Genomic DNA, 17092 nt, shown 5'->3' with positions numbered 1-17092 from the left:
GCAATCCCCTGATCGGTCTTTACTGCCCACGGCCTGGCCCCACGGCCCCACGGAGGATCCCAGGCCATTTGCAGAGGAGAATGGGCTTCACCTGGAGGCAGGTGGTGGGTAATAGAGATGTCCATAGGGACCACCTGTCCAGGGATGGCCTGGAAGGAGTCTGAGCATGCTGGGCAGCAGGCCCCCGGGAGCAGCAGCCTGACCCCCCAGAGCCCAGGATGAAGGTGCCTTGTGCTTCACCAGATGGATATTGATCCATTCTGTGTGATGTTATTAGACTCTCAGAACCTGGCGTCTGCATGAGACCTGGAGCTCAATGGCTTGTGCCCACCTATGTTGCATGCTGCTTTGTGGCTACAAAATACTATATATCTGACCTTGAATAAAGGAACGCACTGGATACAGTGGGGATGGCACCTACCACTTTCTGTACATCTGCATGGAGAATATTTCCCCGGGAGACATAGAAGTAAAAGAAGCTAGTGGGTAGACAGTTTCCAACTTTGTCCATTTCCTATAAATGATCACCCTCTTCCCCAAATGTCCCCACCTTCTAATTCATCGAGGGAACTGAAGCCGACAGGGGATACCTGCAGGTCCCGCTGCCCACCTGTGCTAGTCCCATCATGGGGGTGGTCCCCCTCTCCTGTGTAAGGTGGCATCTCCGGGCATCTGACACCACCCCCTCCATCTGTCCTCAGTGCTCCATTTCCCCATGCCACATTCTCTCATCAGCCCATAACAGCCAGGCTGCAGCTCCTTCCCCACTGAGCTCTCACGTGAGAGCCTATGTTTTCTACTTTCCACCCTCTTTGCCTCTCAGTGACATTCATTCCTCAGCTGCTGAGTTGTCTCCCGGAGACAGGCTGCTGAGCTTGCTCCCATGGCAAGTGCATGGAGCAGCATCTTCCCCAGCTTCCTCCAAAGCTTCCAATGGCCATGGGCCAGAAGAGCCACACATGGAGGACAGGAAATGCCAGGTCCTTTGAAGGCCATGGGACTCAGGGCCTGAGCTGACATTCATACAGGGGGACACAAAATGCCATTAGAGAGGAGGCTTGCAGAGCACAGAACCTCGGTCCAATCTGATTCACAGTGGTACAAAGGCCCACCCTATGATCATTTCTTCAGTATCCGAGTGTGTATCAGGATGTCTCTTAGTGGTAGGAAAGGCCAAAGGAAAGACTTCAAAAAGCACTTCTATTCTCATGGCTAAAATAGTCTAGCAAAACGTCCTGTATCCCAGGGGCAAGAATGACTTAGCATCATCCTGAAAGACCCTATTTCACCAGTACAACCTTAGCAAAAATCAGATGAATAAAAAATGAGATACTTAGATATAATCCAGCAAAATATGTAAAATATCTATGTGAGGAAAACTACAAAACTCTGATGAACAAAATCAAAGAAGAGGTAAACAAATGGATATTCCATGTTCATGGATAGGAAGACTCAACATTGTCAAGATGTCAGTTCTCCCCAACTTGCCCTATACATTCCATGCAATCCCAATCCCGGCTAGCTATTTAGTGGCTGTTGACAAACTGATTCTAAAGGTATAGAGAGAGACCAAAGACTCTCTCAGAATAGCCAACACGATACTGAAGGAGGAAAACAGAGTTGGAGGACTGATGGTGCCATTTTCAAGACTTCCTGAAAGACTTCAAGGCTACAGGCATCACAACAGTGTCATATTGGCAGAAACAACAGACAGATGGGTCAGTGGAATGGAATATAGAGCCCATACATAGACCCTACAAATATAACGAACCGATCTTTGACCCTTAAGGGAGTGATGGCAATATAGTGCAGCAAAAATACTCCCTGTGACCACCGGACATGCACATGCAAAATGATGAACCTAGACACAGATCTTATGCCCTTTTCAAAGATTAACTGAAATTGTATCAGAGACACAAATGTAAAGCAAAAACCTATAAAACTCCTGGAAGATAACATAGGAGAACCTTTAGACGACCTTGGGTGTGGTGATGATGTTTTAGCTACAACACCAAAGGCACAATCCATGAGAGAAATAATTGGTTAGCTGAACTTCATTGAAATGAAAATCTCCTGCTCTGCAAAAGATGATGTCAAGAGAGTAAGACAAACCACAGAGTGGGAGAAAATGTTTGCAAAAGACATGTCTGACAAATGATTACTATCCAGAATATGTATTTTTTTTTAAATCTTGAAACACAGCAAGAAAGCAAACAACCTGATTGAAAAATGGGCCAAAGACCTGACCACACACCTTGCCCAGGAAGACACACAGATGGTGATGAAGTACATGAAACGAGTGCCCACGTCACATGTCATCAGGGACGTGCAAACAAAAACGACAACGGGAAACCTCTCCATGCCGATGAGAATGGTTGAAGTCTGGAACACTGCTGACGCCAAATGCCGGCAAGGATGCAGAACAGTAGGAACTCGTGTCTGTTGCTCAGAGGAACGCAAAATGTCAGCCACTTGGAAGAGAGTTTAATGGTTCCTCACAAAACTAAACACACTATTACCACGCGATCCAGCAATTGCATTCCTTGGTATTTACCCAAAAGAGCTGAAAACTCATGTTTGCTCAAAACCTGCAATGAATGTTTACAGCAGCTACATTAACAAGTAATCACCCAAACTTGGAAGCAGCTAAGATGTCCTTCAGTGGGTGAATGGATAAACGGACTGGCCCACCAGACACCGGGATATCACTCAGTGCTAAAGAAAAATGTGCAGTTGACCCACGGAAAGACGTAGAGGAACTTAAACGCTTATGACCAAGTAAAGAAGCCAATCTGAGAAGGCGACATTCTGTATTCTGGGAAAGACAACATTACAGAGACAGTAAGAAGATCAGTGGTTCCAGGGGTGAGGAGAGAGGAAGGGAGGGACGAACAGGTGAAGAATGGAGGATTTTTAGGGCAGGGAAAATACTCAGTATGAAACCATGCAGATGGATACGTGTCGTTACACATGTGTCCAAACCTGCAGAGAGCACGACACGGAGAGTGAGCCGTAAAGTGAATGATGGATTTGGGTGATGGTGACGTGTCCACGCGGTTTCCTCAGTTACAACACACCTACTGTCTGCTGAGGGACGTTGGTGATGGGAGGGGGGCATTTATGGGATATCTCGATGCCTTCCTCTCAATATTGCTATATATCCAAAACTCCTCTAAAAATAGTCTTTAAAAAATAAAATACATTCGAAATGTGGTGAACGACACGTGGCCTGTAGCCAAGGTGCTCTGGTGGGTGGTCTGGACTGCGCGGAAGGGGTCGGCACAGGCTCCTGGTGGCCGAGCTGTGGAACATGTGCCCTCCAAGTCCTGTGCAGGAGGGACTGGAAGAGGCAACAGTGTGAAATCCTGGTCTTGCCCCAGGCTGAGGTAGGCCCACCTGCTCTGTGTCACGATGCAGGCCTCGTGGGCCTTCATCACCCAGACAGGTCCTGTACAGTATCCTGCTGGCTTTCAACATTGATGACATCATACTGATAAGGCCTGGGGAGCACTGACTGGCAAGAGCTTCTGATGCCTTGTAGGACACTTTTACTCCAAAGGCTGGGAGACAAATGTGACCGTCTCAGGGTTGTGTCAGAGCTGAAGGCTGGAGAGGCTCAGTGGTCTGGGCATGCCAAGACATTGCTTCGGAGGAATAGCAGGGATTTTTAGACCAAGCTCCCCTCCTGTGATGAGCGAGGGCAGGGCCAGGCCGCCCCCACTGGCCTTTATAGGTCACACGCCCCTCACTGGGAATGTCTGCGCAGCGGGTGACTTGAGGCTGTCAGTTCTGAGTAGGGCTGGAGTGGGGATGGGCTCATGCTGCAGCACAAGCGTGGCTCTGAGGGTGTCCCTGGGGGAAGGGGACAGCACGTAGTGTCTCTGAAACCCCGACGTGCAAACCTGCAGCAGGGAACAGCTCATCAGAATGCAGTGGCTGTAGTGGGCCATGGTGGGGAAGGAGCCTCCGGCCACGGGAACTTTGGAGGCTACGGGACCTGAGCTGCCCCTCATGAGCCAAGGGTTACAGAGAGGCTTGCCTGTGCAGTGAGATAGGATTATAATAATAATAAAAGGCATGAAGATTGGAAAAGGAATGAGACTCATATTCACAGACAAATTGCTTGTCTACATAGAAAGCCCCAAGGAATCCACAAAGAAACTGCTAGACTTTGTGAATTTGGCCGGGTTAGAAGACAGGTGAACAGAGAGAAAAATTAATTGTCCTTGTATACATTAAGAATAAACAACTGGAAAGAAAATTTTTAAAATACCATTTACGATAGGGGCAGAACTGTCCAACACCCAGAAATACATGTAACGCGGGGTATGTAAGTCCTGTGCACGAAAACATCGCTGAGTATAATTTAAAAGACCCAAATTAACGTTCATGAATAGGAATTTATATTTTGATGATGTCCGTTGTCCTTAACTTGATTCATAGATTTATTTCAATTCTTATCAAAATTCCGACAAGCTGTTCTGAAGAGAGAGACAAGATGATTCTTAAATTTATGTGGAAATTCAAGGCATCTAGGATAAGAAAAGCAATCTTTGAAAGGGAGAGCAGAATCGGAAGGCTGGCACGACTTGCTTTCAAGACTCTGTGAAGCTGCGGTGTGGGCGGCCGTCTGGGCCTGGATGGAGGCAGCGCCCCGGGGAAGAGAGGCCAGAGCGCGTCTGCAAGGATGATCAAAGGACGAGGGGCCGCGTCCATCAGGTGGGCTCAGGAAAGCCTGTTTAAGAAACGTTGCCAGAACACAGGCTGTCGGGGTGGATAAAAGCGAACCTGCCCCCTTTCCACCCCATGCACAAAATTAATATAAAGTGTGTCCTGAACCTCAACACTAAAGCTGACACCATAAAGTTTCCAGAAGAAAACAAGAGAGATCTTTGGAAACTCTACATCATCAAAAGCGTCCTGACAGTTTATCAACGGCACAGACCATGAGAGAAGACACATAACTGGGAACTCACGGAGGGAAAAGACCTGCTCTTTGGACGACATGATTAAGAAAATGACTAGGTAAGCCGGGGAGTGGGGGAAAATACGCATCACCCGCAGTGCCAGGACTTATAAAATCATGGCCATACATTTACAATGAAAAGATGAAAATCAAATAAAAGGAGGAAAATACTTAGGCCGACAAGTCAGAAAAGACCCACAGATGGCCAGTCCCCACCCGGAAAGACGGTCCATCATGAGGCATCAGAGGAATGCAAGTTAAAATCAGATCAGACACGATCTCACCCCCGCTAGAAAAGAAGACACCCCAGGTGTTGGCGGGGATGGAGCAGCTGGGGCTCGAGGGCACGGCCGGTGGGGATGGCAAGGGTCACAAGCCCCAGGGAGCGTCGTGGCATCTTCTAGCGCTAGAGCCGGACCTCCTGTGTGACCCCAGGACGCTCCAGAGTGGCGCAAAAACAGATGCCAGGACCATGGAACAGCCCCGGAAGGGAGACAAAGCGCGTCCCTGCATCCCGCAGCAGCATGTGTGATTGTCAGTGCCACACAGAAGTAGCAGACACACGACAGAATGTGCTGTGTGACTCCGTGGATATGACATGCAAACACCTGCAGGACTGGCCTAATCAGATGGGGGTAGGGGACGCTGCCTGGTGGGGGCACGGGGGACCTGCGCTGGGTTCTCCTCCCCGTGTCTGCTCAGAAAGAGCCAACCCAGACAGGGCTGCTGTCAGCACGAAGGTGGCCCACAGGGCCCCGTCCGATTCTCTCTGGAAGAGCCGCCCTCCACCCAGTCTTCGACTTGGGGGTTTCAGACCCTCGGGCCCTCTCTGCTCCTGCACATGTCTCTCTTGGTGGCTGTGAGCACCTGGGGTGGGCCGCGTCCGTCGGCTCAAGGCTCTCCCCAGTGCCCGGTGGGCACCTGTGTGAGTGATGGGGGCCGAGGGAGGCCATCCCAGGCCCTGCACAAAGACACGGGGCCCACTAGGCTCTGGGTGTCTGCCTCAACCTGGGAGAGGCCCTGCCCGGCCCCCCACCTGGGGATCTTAGGATGGGTGAGGACTTGGAGTATGGCTGTGGCTGTGACTGAGCCAAGGTGTATTCTGAGACTCCTATAAAGGGGGAGGAAGGGAGCCAGGCACAGGCAGAAACCCCAAGTGAGGGGGCAGTTAAGGGACAGAGGACCAGAGAGGGCCAAGCTGAGGGGGTGAGGGCCTGGGCCGGGGGCCACCTTGGCTGTCCAGCTGAGGCCCCTAGACTTCTGGCACCTGCCAACCTACACGCATGTGTGGTGACCTTTAGCCCTCCCGGCTTCTGTCCTGGCCCTGCACCTGGGGTGTGTTGGTGCCATAACATGTGTGACTCAAGTCACGAGTCAGCTCGGGAGGCGTGTGTGCAGTTGTCCTTTGCAGGTGTGAGATCTGGGGCCACAGTGTACAGTGACAGGTCCCCCATCTGTCTCCCAGCCCCGGGGGGGGGGGCCCAGGCAAGGCTCTGTCCCCCAGCAGTCCCTGAGCCAAGGAGCCTTTGGTGGCCATGGTGACTCCCTGCCAGATATCTCTGCCACCCACCCTCCATGCAGTGAGGACGGTGCCCAGTGATTCTTTATTGAGTATTCTGGGTGGGCTAGGGACCTGGGGGCTGTGTCTCTCATGGGAGGTTCTGTGGGACCTGAGCCCACATAGCCCCCTTCTGGGAGGTGCCCCTTAGAGAAGAGAAGGACGTCTGGGACTCCCGTGTGCCTCGCCTCTGCGGCCCGGCCATGTGGCGATGTCTGTGTGCTCCAGGTCCCTCATCCCCACCCCTCTGAGAGGATGGGCCACAGGCCTCCAGGTCACATCTTGCTCCGGGGGCAGTGCTTCAGGGCCTCCTGCAGGGCGTGGATTACACGGTCCACGTTCTCCCGGGTGGCGTTGCAGCCCAGCAGGCCGATGCGAAGCACCTGTCGGAGGGGCGGAACATGCAGATGTCAGGCAGGCCCTGAACCAGGTCCTCCAGCGGGGACGCCCCTGTCCCGGTCACACAAGGAGCCCCTGGCCCTCTGGCCATGCAGAGCTCAGGAGGAGAGGCCAGGATGGTGGTCGGTTAATGAGCACTCAGGATCGCCTGCTTGGAGGGCACAGCCGGACCCAGGCCTGGGGCCTCCAGCCTGGTCGGTCCACCCGCAGCAGAGGAAAGCCATTTCTGGGTGGGATTGGGGGTGCTGCACCCCACGACATCACTGAGCTGGGGTGAAAGGGGGCAGGAGCTGTCCCTCTGCCCGGATCCCCCCCAGGGACCCCATGACTGCCAGCCTCAGCTGGGGCCTGGTGTGCACTGTGCTCCATGTGGGGGGTGGGGAAGGCCGCTTCTGTGGCAGGTGGCAAGTAGCCACTGTCCCCTTACCTTCCCCAGGGAGGGCCCAAGGCCGCCGGTGATCTCGATGTGAAAATGGTCCATGACGTAGTTGACGATGTCTCTCCAGTTGTAGCCAGCGGGTGCAGCCACCGTGGTGACAGTGGGCAGCCGGATGGCCTGCAGGATATGCCTGACTCAGCCACCTTCCCCACGGCGTGTGGCCAGCACCAGTGGATCTGGCCCAGCCAGCCCTGGTCTCAGGGTCCAGGGGGGCCGGGCAGAGATGGGGATGTGCAGGGAGTGGGGGAGCAGGGGCCCGAGGACAGTGAGGTCACCACCTCCCCAGCAGCCCGAGCACGCTGGGTGTGTCCGTGTGTCTGTTCCCTCCGACAGGTCACGACCTCCCTGGGGCTAAGGAGCTTCAGTTTCCTAAGAAGCCTGGGCTGACTGGCTGGTGACCCTACCCCCCCCACCCCCCGCCTGGGGGACTGCCAGGGCTCTGGAGGCCGATGGGCATGTTCTGGCTCAGAGATCACCCATAACTACTTCAAGTGGGGAGGCTCTCAGGGAGAGTGGGGGCGTCAAAGTGTCCTAAGATCCAGAGGTCGGGGAGCTGTGGCTGTGACAATGACCGCCCAGGTGACCACAGGACATTGTGTCCATTCATCAGGGACTGGGCAGAAGCTCTCCCTACCCCCCCACGCCCCCCTGCCCTCCTCCCTCTGCCGTCCGCCCTCCTTACTGGATCCTTCACGAAGAGCTGCAGACCCAGTCCCTGCAGGCGCTCGTGTAGGTATGCAGTGACCTCCCGGTGCTGCCGCCAGCTGCTCTCCAGGCCCTGGGAGGGCAGAGGGTACCCAGTAGGCAGGGCCGGGGAGGGTGGGGGGGACACCTTCCTCGGTGGTGAGAGTGGAAGAAACTGGCTCTCATCCATGACTGGGGGGTGTGGGGGCAGCTTCAGACCATAGGGGGCTCCATAGGGGGCTTGGCCTGGACTCCCATCCCCATTGAGACCCCCTGAGTCCCCAGTCTGGTGGCCTGGTTCTGCCCCAGTGACCAGAGCTGGAGCCACCTCAGGATAGTGGACATAGTCTGGGTCTGGGGGACTTGGGAGGGGCCTGGCCAGTGGACGGACCTTGCAGCTCCTGGACAATGTGAGGTGGGAGCCCCTTGCTCTGGGTGCGGAAGTGGCCATGGGGCAGGAAGGGGCTTCCGAGCTCCCCACTGTATCCTGTCTTCCCAGCACATGGACCCCCACAATCCCTAGTCCATGGGCCTCGCCCCCTCTCAGCCATACCCCCCGAACCCTTGGCTAGCCTGGGTGTAGGGACGACCCAGCTTCCAGCTTCCAGAACACCTCAGCTTCTCCTCGCCCAGCCCCGGGGTGCAGCTCTGTGAGCAGACCCAGAAGGGCAGTGCTCATTCCTGCCCCTGGGCTGGTGGCAGGCCGTGGCCCATGGGAGATATTGGATGAGAAAGCCCTTTGTGATGGGGGCAGTGTCTTCTGTCCTGTGTCCTGCAGAGCCAATACGCCCGGGGCCATGAGAGTGTGGTCGTGGCACTGGACAAAGTCACCACCCACCCCCAACCCCCACCCCCAGTCACACACGCCTGTCCCTGCTCGGCCCCTGCCCCACCCTGGGAGCTGGCAGTGGCTCTAGGACAGTGCTGAGCCTGCTGGAGTCAGTCCCTCTGACATTCAGGACCACCAGCCAACTCCAGTCCCTCAAAGCCCCTCACGCTCAGCTGGGCCTTCATGGAGCACCTCACTAAGCAGCCCAGGGGGCAAACAATGGTCCACACCTGCCCTGTCACTGTGTCTGACCACAGGGCTCTGTCCTCCTCAGCCCCCTCTGCTCGCAGCCAGCCCTCCCGCCCCTCTCCCAGTGCTCCTTCGTGGAGCCCGACCTGTCCAGCTCAGAGCCACTGTCCTGCAATGCTCTTCTCCATACACTCAAGCCTTGCTTCTCTGCAGGAAGCCCTCCCATCTGTTGCCTCAGAAGGGCTTGGGGGTCCAGAGAAGGGGCCTTCCTGGGGCAGCCGGCCTCATCACAGGGGCTCCTGGAAGCTGCTGCCCCAAGATCCGCCCCTGCCCCTGCTCCACACTGCTCTCTGCCCCGTGCCCCCCTCACCTGTTCCGCGATGAGGGCCAGGCTCTCTCTCAGGCTGAACAGGCTGATGACTGGGGTGGTGTGATGGTATCTGGAAGACAGGACGGGGCTTGGTCCAGCGTCACTGGGCGGGGGGCAAGTCAGGCTCTCTGACAATGGGTCCAGCCTGCTTCCCAGGGGGCTGCTGCCCAGTTTTGGGCATGACAGACTCTGAGCTAGAGAAACAGCTGGGTCTGGAAAGAGCAAAGCTCAGAGCAAGGACACTGGCCAGATCGCCTAGGGCGCGCTCCCCCTCCACCTGGCCTTTCTTAGCCCCAGTGGCCCCAGAGTAGGGCACAGTTCCTGGAGCCCCTCAGCCCCACGTGTGTCATAAGGGATCTTAGGTTGTAGCCAAAGCTGCTTCACAAGGAACCCCCAGCTCAGCTCCTCTTTTAGAGAGGTGGGTAAACTGAGACCCAGGAATGGGAAGATGTGGCTGGGCCAGGTCCAAAGGGCCCAGAGGTGCATGGGGACTCTGAGAGGAGAGGGCCCAATGGAAGGGTGATGGCGGTCGTGCTGCTAGACATGAGCCCCCAGGCCCGGGGGCATCGCTGGCCTGACCCTGGTGAATTCTGGGGCTCCAGCTGGGGTCTGGGCTTAGAGGCAGGTGTGAACAACTGGTGAGAGGCTGGGTGGTGAGAGGCCAACAGACGTGCGCCCCGCCGCGGTCCTCACATCCTGGGTTGGTCGTCACAGCCCCAGATGTTGGCAAGCCACTTCATGTCCAGGTAGAAGGAGACGGGCTTCGTCTTCCGACTGTAGATCTTATTTCTGGGAAGGAAGGACCAGCCTGAGTGCGTGCCTGTCCGGATGGAGCGCCGGGAGCAGTCCCGTCAGGCTCTCCTATTTTGCAGAAGTGAGCCAGAGGTGCAGGGTCCCCCAGGACCCCTGTGGTTGTGCTCTGGCCCAGGGGGGCTCTGTGCCTCCCCAGACCCCGTGCCTTCCTGGGCTAGGCACAGCTGGGGACTTCGGCTCTCAGGCCCCCTGGTAATGCAGCGGGCCTCAAAGCCTTAAATACATCAATTGTCCAGATCGATGTGAACAGATGGGCCTCTAGCTGAGCTCTGAGCCCTGCACTCGGACCCAGCCACCTCCATGGCCCTCCCACAGGCAGCTCAGTGTTCCCACACCCATGTGCAAACCCTGACCACATCCAAGATAGTCTCTGAGCTGGTAAATGGCCGAGGGCTGCCTACGGTAATCATCTTCTGGGGCCAATCCCCCGTCCCTGCCCGCCCTGGCTCAGGGTCTGGACACTGGGGACGTGGGAGACACTGGGGCTGTTGGACAAAGCGGGTCCATGCCCACCCCATGAAGCATCAGCTCCTGGATGCTGAGCTGGGGGTAAGGGCACAGGGCATGGCCACGGAGCCCCCAGTCCTTGGCTTGAAACTGGGGAGCTTCTAGAAAGCCAGCCCTGCATCCTCACACATCATGATGAGAATCTTCTGAGGCTACTAGGCTCATACCCGTGACCCTCTCTGTGCCCCAGCTACCCCCTGCCCTGTGAGCTCAGAGCTTCAGTGCACCTGTCCAGGGTGTGCACTTGTCCCAGCTGGGTGGTGAGCAGCGGTGTGTCTGAGCATGGCCCAAGGAACCCCTCCCTCCCTTGTTCTGACCTTCCCTCCTCAGGGGCCAATGGCCTCACTGCCCATCCAGCCCCAGGTGGGAGGTCCCGGGTCACTCACTTGGCCTTGTCACTGAAGGAGAGGAGCGAAGTCCCTGGAGGCGAGTTCAGGACTTTCTGGGAGCCTGAGTACAGGACGTCAATGCCTGTGGAGAGGAGGGGCGCGTGCTCCTGGGGGGCCGAGCTCCACCCAGGGCGGGCTCATTGCAGGTGCCGTCTGAAGCAAGGTGGACAGTCTTGTCGGACTCAGCCCTTGACCTCTGCGACCCGACGCTGTGTCCAGGGAGATGGAGTTAAATTTTAGGCCACCTGTTTGCGGTGGACTGGGTAGAGGAGAAGCCCACGCAGGTGGCATCAGGGGTGGTGGGCATGTGGGGGTGGCCGAGGGGATGGGGAAACAGGTTTTCTTGCTCCATCTCAAAGTAAGAGCCTTCTGACTTCTGCGAAAACCGAATTTTATGTGAGAGGCTGTGAGTCTGAGCATCGTGCAGCCTGGCAGGGACAACTGTGGGCTGAGGTGGGCTACTGGCTCACGTGGACAGCAGCACTGTCCACGGTTTACTCCTGAAAGTGCACAGCTGGAAAGAACCCAAAGGTCTGCCACCTGGAGAGGGGGAGCTGTGGTACGTTCAGGGAGTCAGAGGACACTGACGGACAAACATGCCAAACGACATGACTAAAGCTCGCCGGCCCAAAACTGAGGTCCGCAGCCTCTGCTGAGGACGGGCTGGAGGGTTAGGGCAGAAGTGCGGAGTGTGTCCTGGGTTCACCCCAGCTTCTCCGGGGACCTGGGCTGGAGCCTCCTCTCTACCACGGTGGGCTGGCCGGCCTGGGGGGCACAGTGTGGGCATCCCGGACAGCCCTGCCACCTGCACTGCGTCCCCAGGGCCCCCTCCCTGAGCCCCTCCTTGTGCCCCTCCTTGCAGAGCAGCGATCTGAGGGTCAGCCCAGAAATCTCTCCCTCACCTGCCCGGAGCTCCCTGATGGAGATGGTTTTGGGGGAAGTGTGGCCAACCAAGCTGGGTGGGTGGCCGAAGACAGGCACCACCCATGTGGATCAGGACTTTCCTCTGGGGGGAAATGCTGGGCCTGGAAGGTTTCTCTGCAAACAGTGCTGGCTACACATGACAGGCTGGTGGGTTGCTGGCCAATGGGGAAACTAAGGCCCAGCCTGGCTGACAGGGGCCCTGGCACTTCTCCCACGCACACCTGAGGGGCTCTGAGCACCTCTCCAGATGCTGGAGGGGCTTCTCCCTCCCACTTGCTCCCCACATCGGGACCTGACAGCCCAGCGGAAACACTGGGGTGTTGATTAGCTGGTGGAGGGGGAGGAGATGAAGTTTCCCTGGGGCCCTAACCCACGGTGTGGGCTGACGGCAAGCTTGCGGGCACAGAGGGGCCTGCAGGCTCCGGGCCCCCCAGCAGCAGCAGTACAGGTGCGTGGCTTACCTTGCTGGTCCATGTAGATGGGGGCCCCGCCCAGGGATGCCACTGAATCGACCAGGAGCAGGCAGTTGTACCTGGGCGTGCAAGGCAGCAGAGTGAAGCCCGGGACATTTCGGACTCTCTGGGGTTTTGGGAGGGGCCTCGAGAACCCCCAGAAGGCCAGCAGGAAAGCTCAGGAGCCTTTGGCCTCCTCCAGGGTGCACCCTCCTGGATGGCCAGACCCCCAGGACCAGCTCTGTGTGGGAACCAGGGTGAGCAGAGGGGCGGAGCAGGTGTCCGTGAGGGGACCCCGGGGAGTGTGGCAGGCCTGGTTGGCCTGCACATAGGGCCCCCCACACAGGTGTGTTTGAGGGCCGCCGCACTGAACTGTGGTCCTGCCGGACCGCTGGGGCTCTGAGCGGGGCCCGGGGACCAGAGCACACGAGGCTGGGCTTTCCTTCTGCCAGGGAAGGACACCCAGGGAGGACAGGGTTCAGAAACAGCTGAAAGCTTTGACTCTCCTCCATTTCCATGTTTTCTCAGGAATTTAAAAAAAAAAAAAAAATGGCATGAGGCCGCCTGGCCAGCTCAGTCGGTGGAGCGTGCAACTCTTGACCTTGGGGTCATGAGTTTGAGTCCCACGTTGGGCATAGGGATTACTTAAATAAAAGTTTTAAAGGCATAGAACATAGCCCACGCTGGGCGCAGAAGGGACAGGTGGATGTCCTGGGGGGGGTCATAGCCCAAGCTTGATTTACTAGACAAGACCCCAGGGTACAGGCTGTCCTGGCTTGGGGTGGTGCCAGGTATCCTCCTCTCCCCCAGGGTGCATAGCCGCCCTGCCAGGGCAATCCTGTCTGGCTGGGTAGAGCTTCTCTTCTTGCACCCTGTGGTCAACTCTCTAGGACGGGCCTGCCGGTCCCACTTGACGACACCCTAGGTCCTGCCCATCCCGAGCAGGGGTGGGGAGGCTGCAGGAGGGTAGTGGACATAGGAGGCCGCTCTGGGGCCCTCGGATCTCAGGACAAGGTCGGGGCAGGCCCAGCAGCTCCTGGGACCCGGGGAGCAGAGGCCGCCTCAAGCCCTTCCCACTGGGACTGGCTGGCAGAGGGCACACCTGGCCTGGAGCACCTGGGTCCTCCTCTCTGGTGGGCAGAGGACCCCTGAGGGGCCTTATGCCCTGTGACAGAGGCTGGAGAGGGCATAGAAGATCAGAATGGGATCTGGGTCTTGCCTGCTGCCTCCCAGACTGGAGGGACCTGCCAGCGGTCCCAGCCCCCAGCAGACTCCCATGCGCTTGGCTCTGCCCCCAGCGCCTTGGACGGGCTCACCTGTGGCAGAGCTCCCCATAACCGTCGAGGGGCTGTAGCACGCCGCTGGATGACTCCCCCTGGGTCAGAAACAGCAGCACTGGCTTGTGCCGGGCCAGGCCCTGCGAGGGACAGAGGTGACTGTTGTGGGCAGAGCCAGCAGGCTCAGACTCCCTCTGGGCCCAGAAAGATTTTTGCTGGGGACGGCAGGTCAGAATCCACCCCCCACACTCTCCTTTCCTCCCCATGGACGGTAGAGATCTGGGCATCAGCAGCAAGCCTCGTCTCCTATCTGCGTCCCTCCCTGCGCTGAGCCAGAGTCTGGGCTCTGGGAGGTGGGCTTGTCCAGGAAGACAAGGACTTTCTTCCAGAGACCAAGAAAGAATGGCGCCAGCTTCCCACCTCGTCCTGTTGGGGCTGCTGGGAGGTCCGCTGAGTCCCCAGGGTCTTGGCTGGTTGGGATGGACCTTTCCTGAAGGGGCGTCCTGAGCATCAGGGCATGTCCTGCCCCCCATATCCTGCCTTCAGCCCACAGGACCAGGATCCTGACTCAGCTTCCCTGCCAGGCAGAACCATCCCTATCCCTTTCCACCAGCTCCCAGGTACTAGAGTGCTCCTCCTATCCTGGTCCCCCGGTGCTGGGAAGAGCTGAGGTTCTGCCACCAGCCCTGGTGTCCTAGCCCTGAGCCCCCTCTGTGGGCTGGCCCCTCTCCGCCCTGGGGCCCTACCTCTTCCAGCTCCTGCAGCGTGTAGTGGCCTCCAGGGTCCTTGATCATTGGGTGCACTCGGGCTCCTGGGGGAGGGCAAGGGCAGAGTGAGTGGCGAGTGCCTGGCCCCCCAGTATTGGAGACAGGGTCTGTGCTGAGCCAGCAGGACCTGTGAGTGCAGGAACCCACCCATCCCAGCCCAAAGAAGAAGCCAGAGGGAAGTGGAAGGTGGGTATGAGCGTGTGGGGTCAGCTGCACTGCCCCTTCCTGGGGTGAGCCTCCCCGAGCCCAGCCAGGCTTCTCACCCAGGAAGCAAGCAGGCATTTGCACAGGCCCGGGGCCCCCATGCCTTCCCAGCAACATTTGGGGACCGAATGGAGGAGGAATGGGTGAGTGGGGGCTCTGGGAAGGCAGGCCCCTGCTCCCTCTCTCGGACCGCTGCAACCCCCACAGTGTCCCCCCCCCACATAGCCAACCCCCAGAGAGCCATAGGTGGGCAGGAGGAGGTCCCAGGACCCCATGGGGGATCCCAAGGCCAAGGTGCGGGCTGTGAGCAGAGCCTCTGGAGCGCGGGGCTGAGCCCACCAGGGCCCGGCCTCTGCCCCTTGAAGCCTCCCTCTGAAAGCCAGTGTGTGCACTTAGGGGACCAGGTGAGAGGTGGGAAACCCTTGGGCCACTGGGGGTTGTCCATTAATGAGGACCGAGTGCGGCCATGTGTGGAGCTGACCATGCAGGAGCTGCGAGATGGTTCCAAACACCGAGGTCAATCATTAAACCCACGGCACACTCCTGCTTTTGACTCTTGTCTCTCCAGAACATTGTACTCGGGAAATGAAAGCCTTGTCCGTGCTGCTCCAGAAAGAGGGTTGTTTCTGAGATATCGGTACTGGGAGGGGGTTTCAGCCTCTGGCACCTTGTCCTGTCATAGGGTGGAGGTGATGCCTGGGAGCCCGGGAGAGCTGCAGGGGCTCTCAGATTTGTGCTGAAATCCGTAGCTTCCCCCAGCGCCGTCTCCCCACGGGCTCCGGAAACTGCTGTCCTCAAGATCTGGGATCCTGGGAGGTGGGAGTCTCTTAAGCACTCTGATGCCCACTAGGAGAAGGCAGCTGCTGGCCCAGCAGGGAGGTGGAGGCACAAGGGGGATGGGCATGCCTGGGGAAGGGCCATGATGGCTCAGTGGGGTGGGTGGGCTGGGTCTGCCAGCTTCACCTGGGAGGCAGGCTGGAGGTCGTGGGGAAGGGGGAGGCAAGGGCCCACACCGCACCCTGTGCCCCACATATTACCGATGCGCTCCCCGATGTCCGCAGCCCGCTGCCCCCAGATGCCATTGGCCCCGACCAGGAAGGAGTCCCCCGGCTCCAGGAGGTTGAAGAGGGCGGCCTCCAGGGCACAGTGCCCTGAGCCGCTGACGGCCAGCGTGAGGGGGTTCTTGGTCTGGAACACGTACTGGATGCCCTGCTTGATCTCATCCATTATCTGGGGACAGAGGGCACATGGGTCAGGCCCTGCTCCCCTCCCTTGCCCAGCTGAGGAGGAGGCTTGGGGACTGGCCGCCGCCCCCTGCTCGGCCTACCTGGAACATCTCCTTGTGCATGTGTCCGATCATCTGCAGCCCCCCAGCCGCCAGCACGCGCGGGGCCAAGTTCGAAGGGCCAGGCCCCAGTAGAAGCCTGTTGGGGATGGACAAGGGCTTGAGCAGGGCCTTCGGGGGGTGCACCAGCAGCTGGTGGGAGGCCATGGTGCGCACCCGGCCCGCTGCTTGGGGCCCCAGTGCCGCAGTGGCCCTGGCCAGTGCTCGGAACATGTCCCAGGGCACCTCGAGCTGGTGTCTGGAGGTGAGGCCAGTCGATGGGCTCCCACTAGAGCCTTGGACTTTTGTTGTTTGCCGTGGTGACCTGACCCCCTATCGACGTGTTTCCCGCATGTCAGGGCCTGACAGCCGGGGTGTTGAACCCTTGCTAGGGAGGAGGAGCCTCCGGAGTCCAGTCAATGAGAAACAGAGCTTGGCGCATTGCCCTCTGCCCTCCCCGCACCCTCCCCCAGCTCCTCTCAGCTGTCAGGTGCCCAGCCCCAGCCAAATGCATCCTGCCGGGCTCAGGGGACCCCAAAGGTTTTCTTAAAGGACCAGTGAGCAGCTATTTCTGGCTTGGCAGAGCTCCTCGGTCCTGCTGTGATAGTGCAAAAGTGACAACAATGTGGTTGCTGAGTGCCAATAAAACTTTACTTATAAGACCAAATGGTGGGCCCAATTTGGCCCAAGGGCCATAGTTTGCTAAGCTAAGGGAAAGGCTCAGTTTAGAAAATACGTATGCCCTGTGTGTATAGACGCGTGCGTGCGTGCGCGTGTGCGCACGCGCACACACACACACACACACACACACACACACTGAGGACATGTTCCTTCCTCATCCTTCTAGAAATAAGTATTCCCTGTGCCTCTTCTTTCCCAAGGGCCCTGAGGTTTGGTGTTCAGTCCCGTAACCAAGGGCACGCTTGCTTACGGAGCCATCTCCGATTTGCTAAGCTGACAGGTGGGTAGAATAAATGCAGGTCACGAAGCAGGAAAAGGGG

General features: G+C 58.0%; 1 protein-coding gene across 1 annotated transcript; it reads right to left on the bottom strand.

The window, feature by feature from the left end:
* Positions 1 to 6556: 6556 nt before the first annotated feature.
* Positions 6557 to 16500, bottom strand: LOC111144827 (alanine-glyoxylate aminotransferase). The gene is made up of 11 exons (XM_022499338.1): positions 16095 to 16500; positions 15805 to 15997; positions 14543 to 14607; positions 13836 to 13936; positions 12529 to 12599; positions 11141 to 11225; positions 10128 to 10223; positions 9435 to 9504; positions 8045 to 8140; positions 7351 to 7479; positions 6557 to 6907 (listed from the first exon to the last, which is right to left on the bottom strand). The coding sequence occupies exons 1-11, from the start codon at positions 16323 to 16325 to the stop codon at positions 6800 to 6802; spliced, it is 1245 nt and encodes a 414-aa protein (XP_022355046.1). The 5' UTR covers positions 16326 to 16500; the 3' UTR covers positions 6557 to 6799.
* Between the last annotated feature and the right edge of the window lie 592 nt (positions 16501 to 17092).

The sequence above is a fragment of the Enhydra lutris genome, unplaced genomic scaffold (genome assembly GCF_002288905.1).
Source record: "Enhydra lutris kenyoni isolate GAN:26980312 unplaced genomic scaffold, ASM228890v2 scaffoldscaffold1, whole genome shotgun sequence".
Classification (NCBI taxonomy): domain Eukaryota; kingdom Metazoa; phylum Chordata; class Mammalia; order Carnivora; family Mustelidae; genus Enhydra; species Enhydra lutris.
This window is presented reverse-complemented; position numbering and strand designations above follow the sequence as displayed.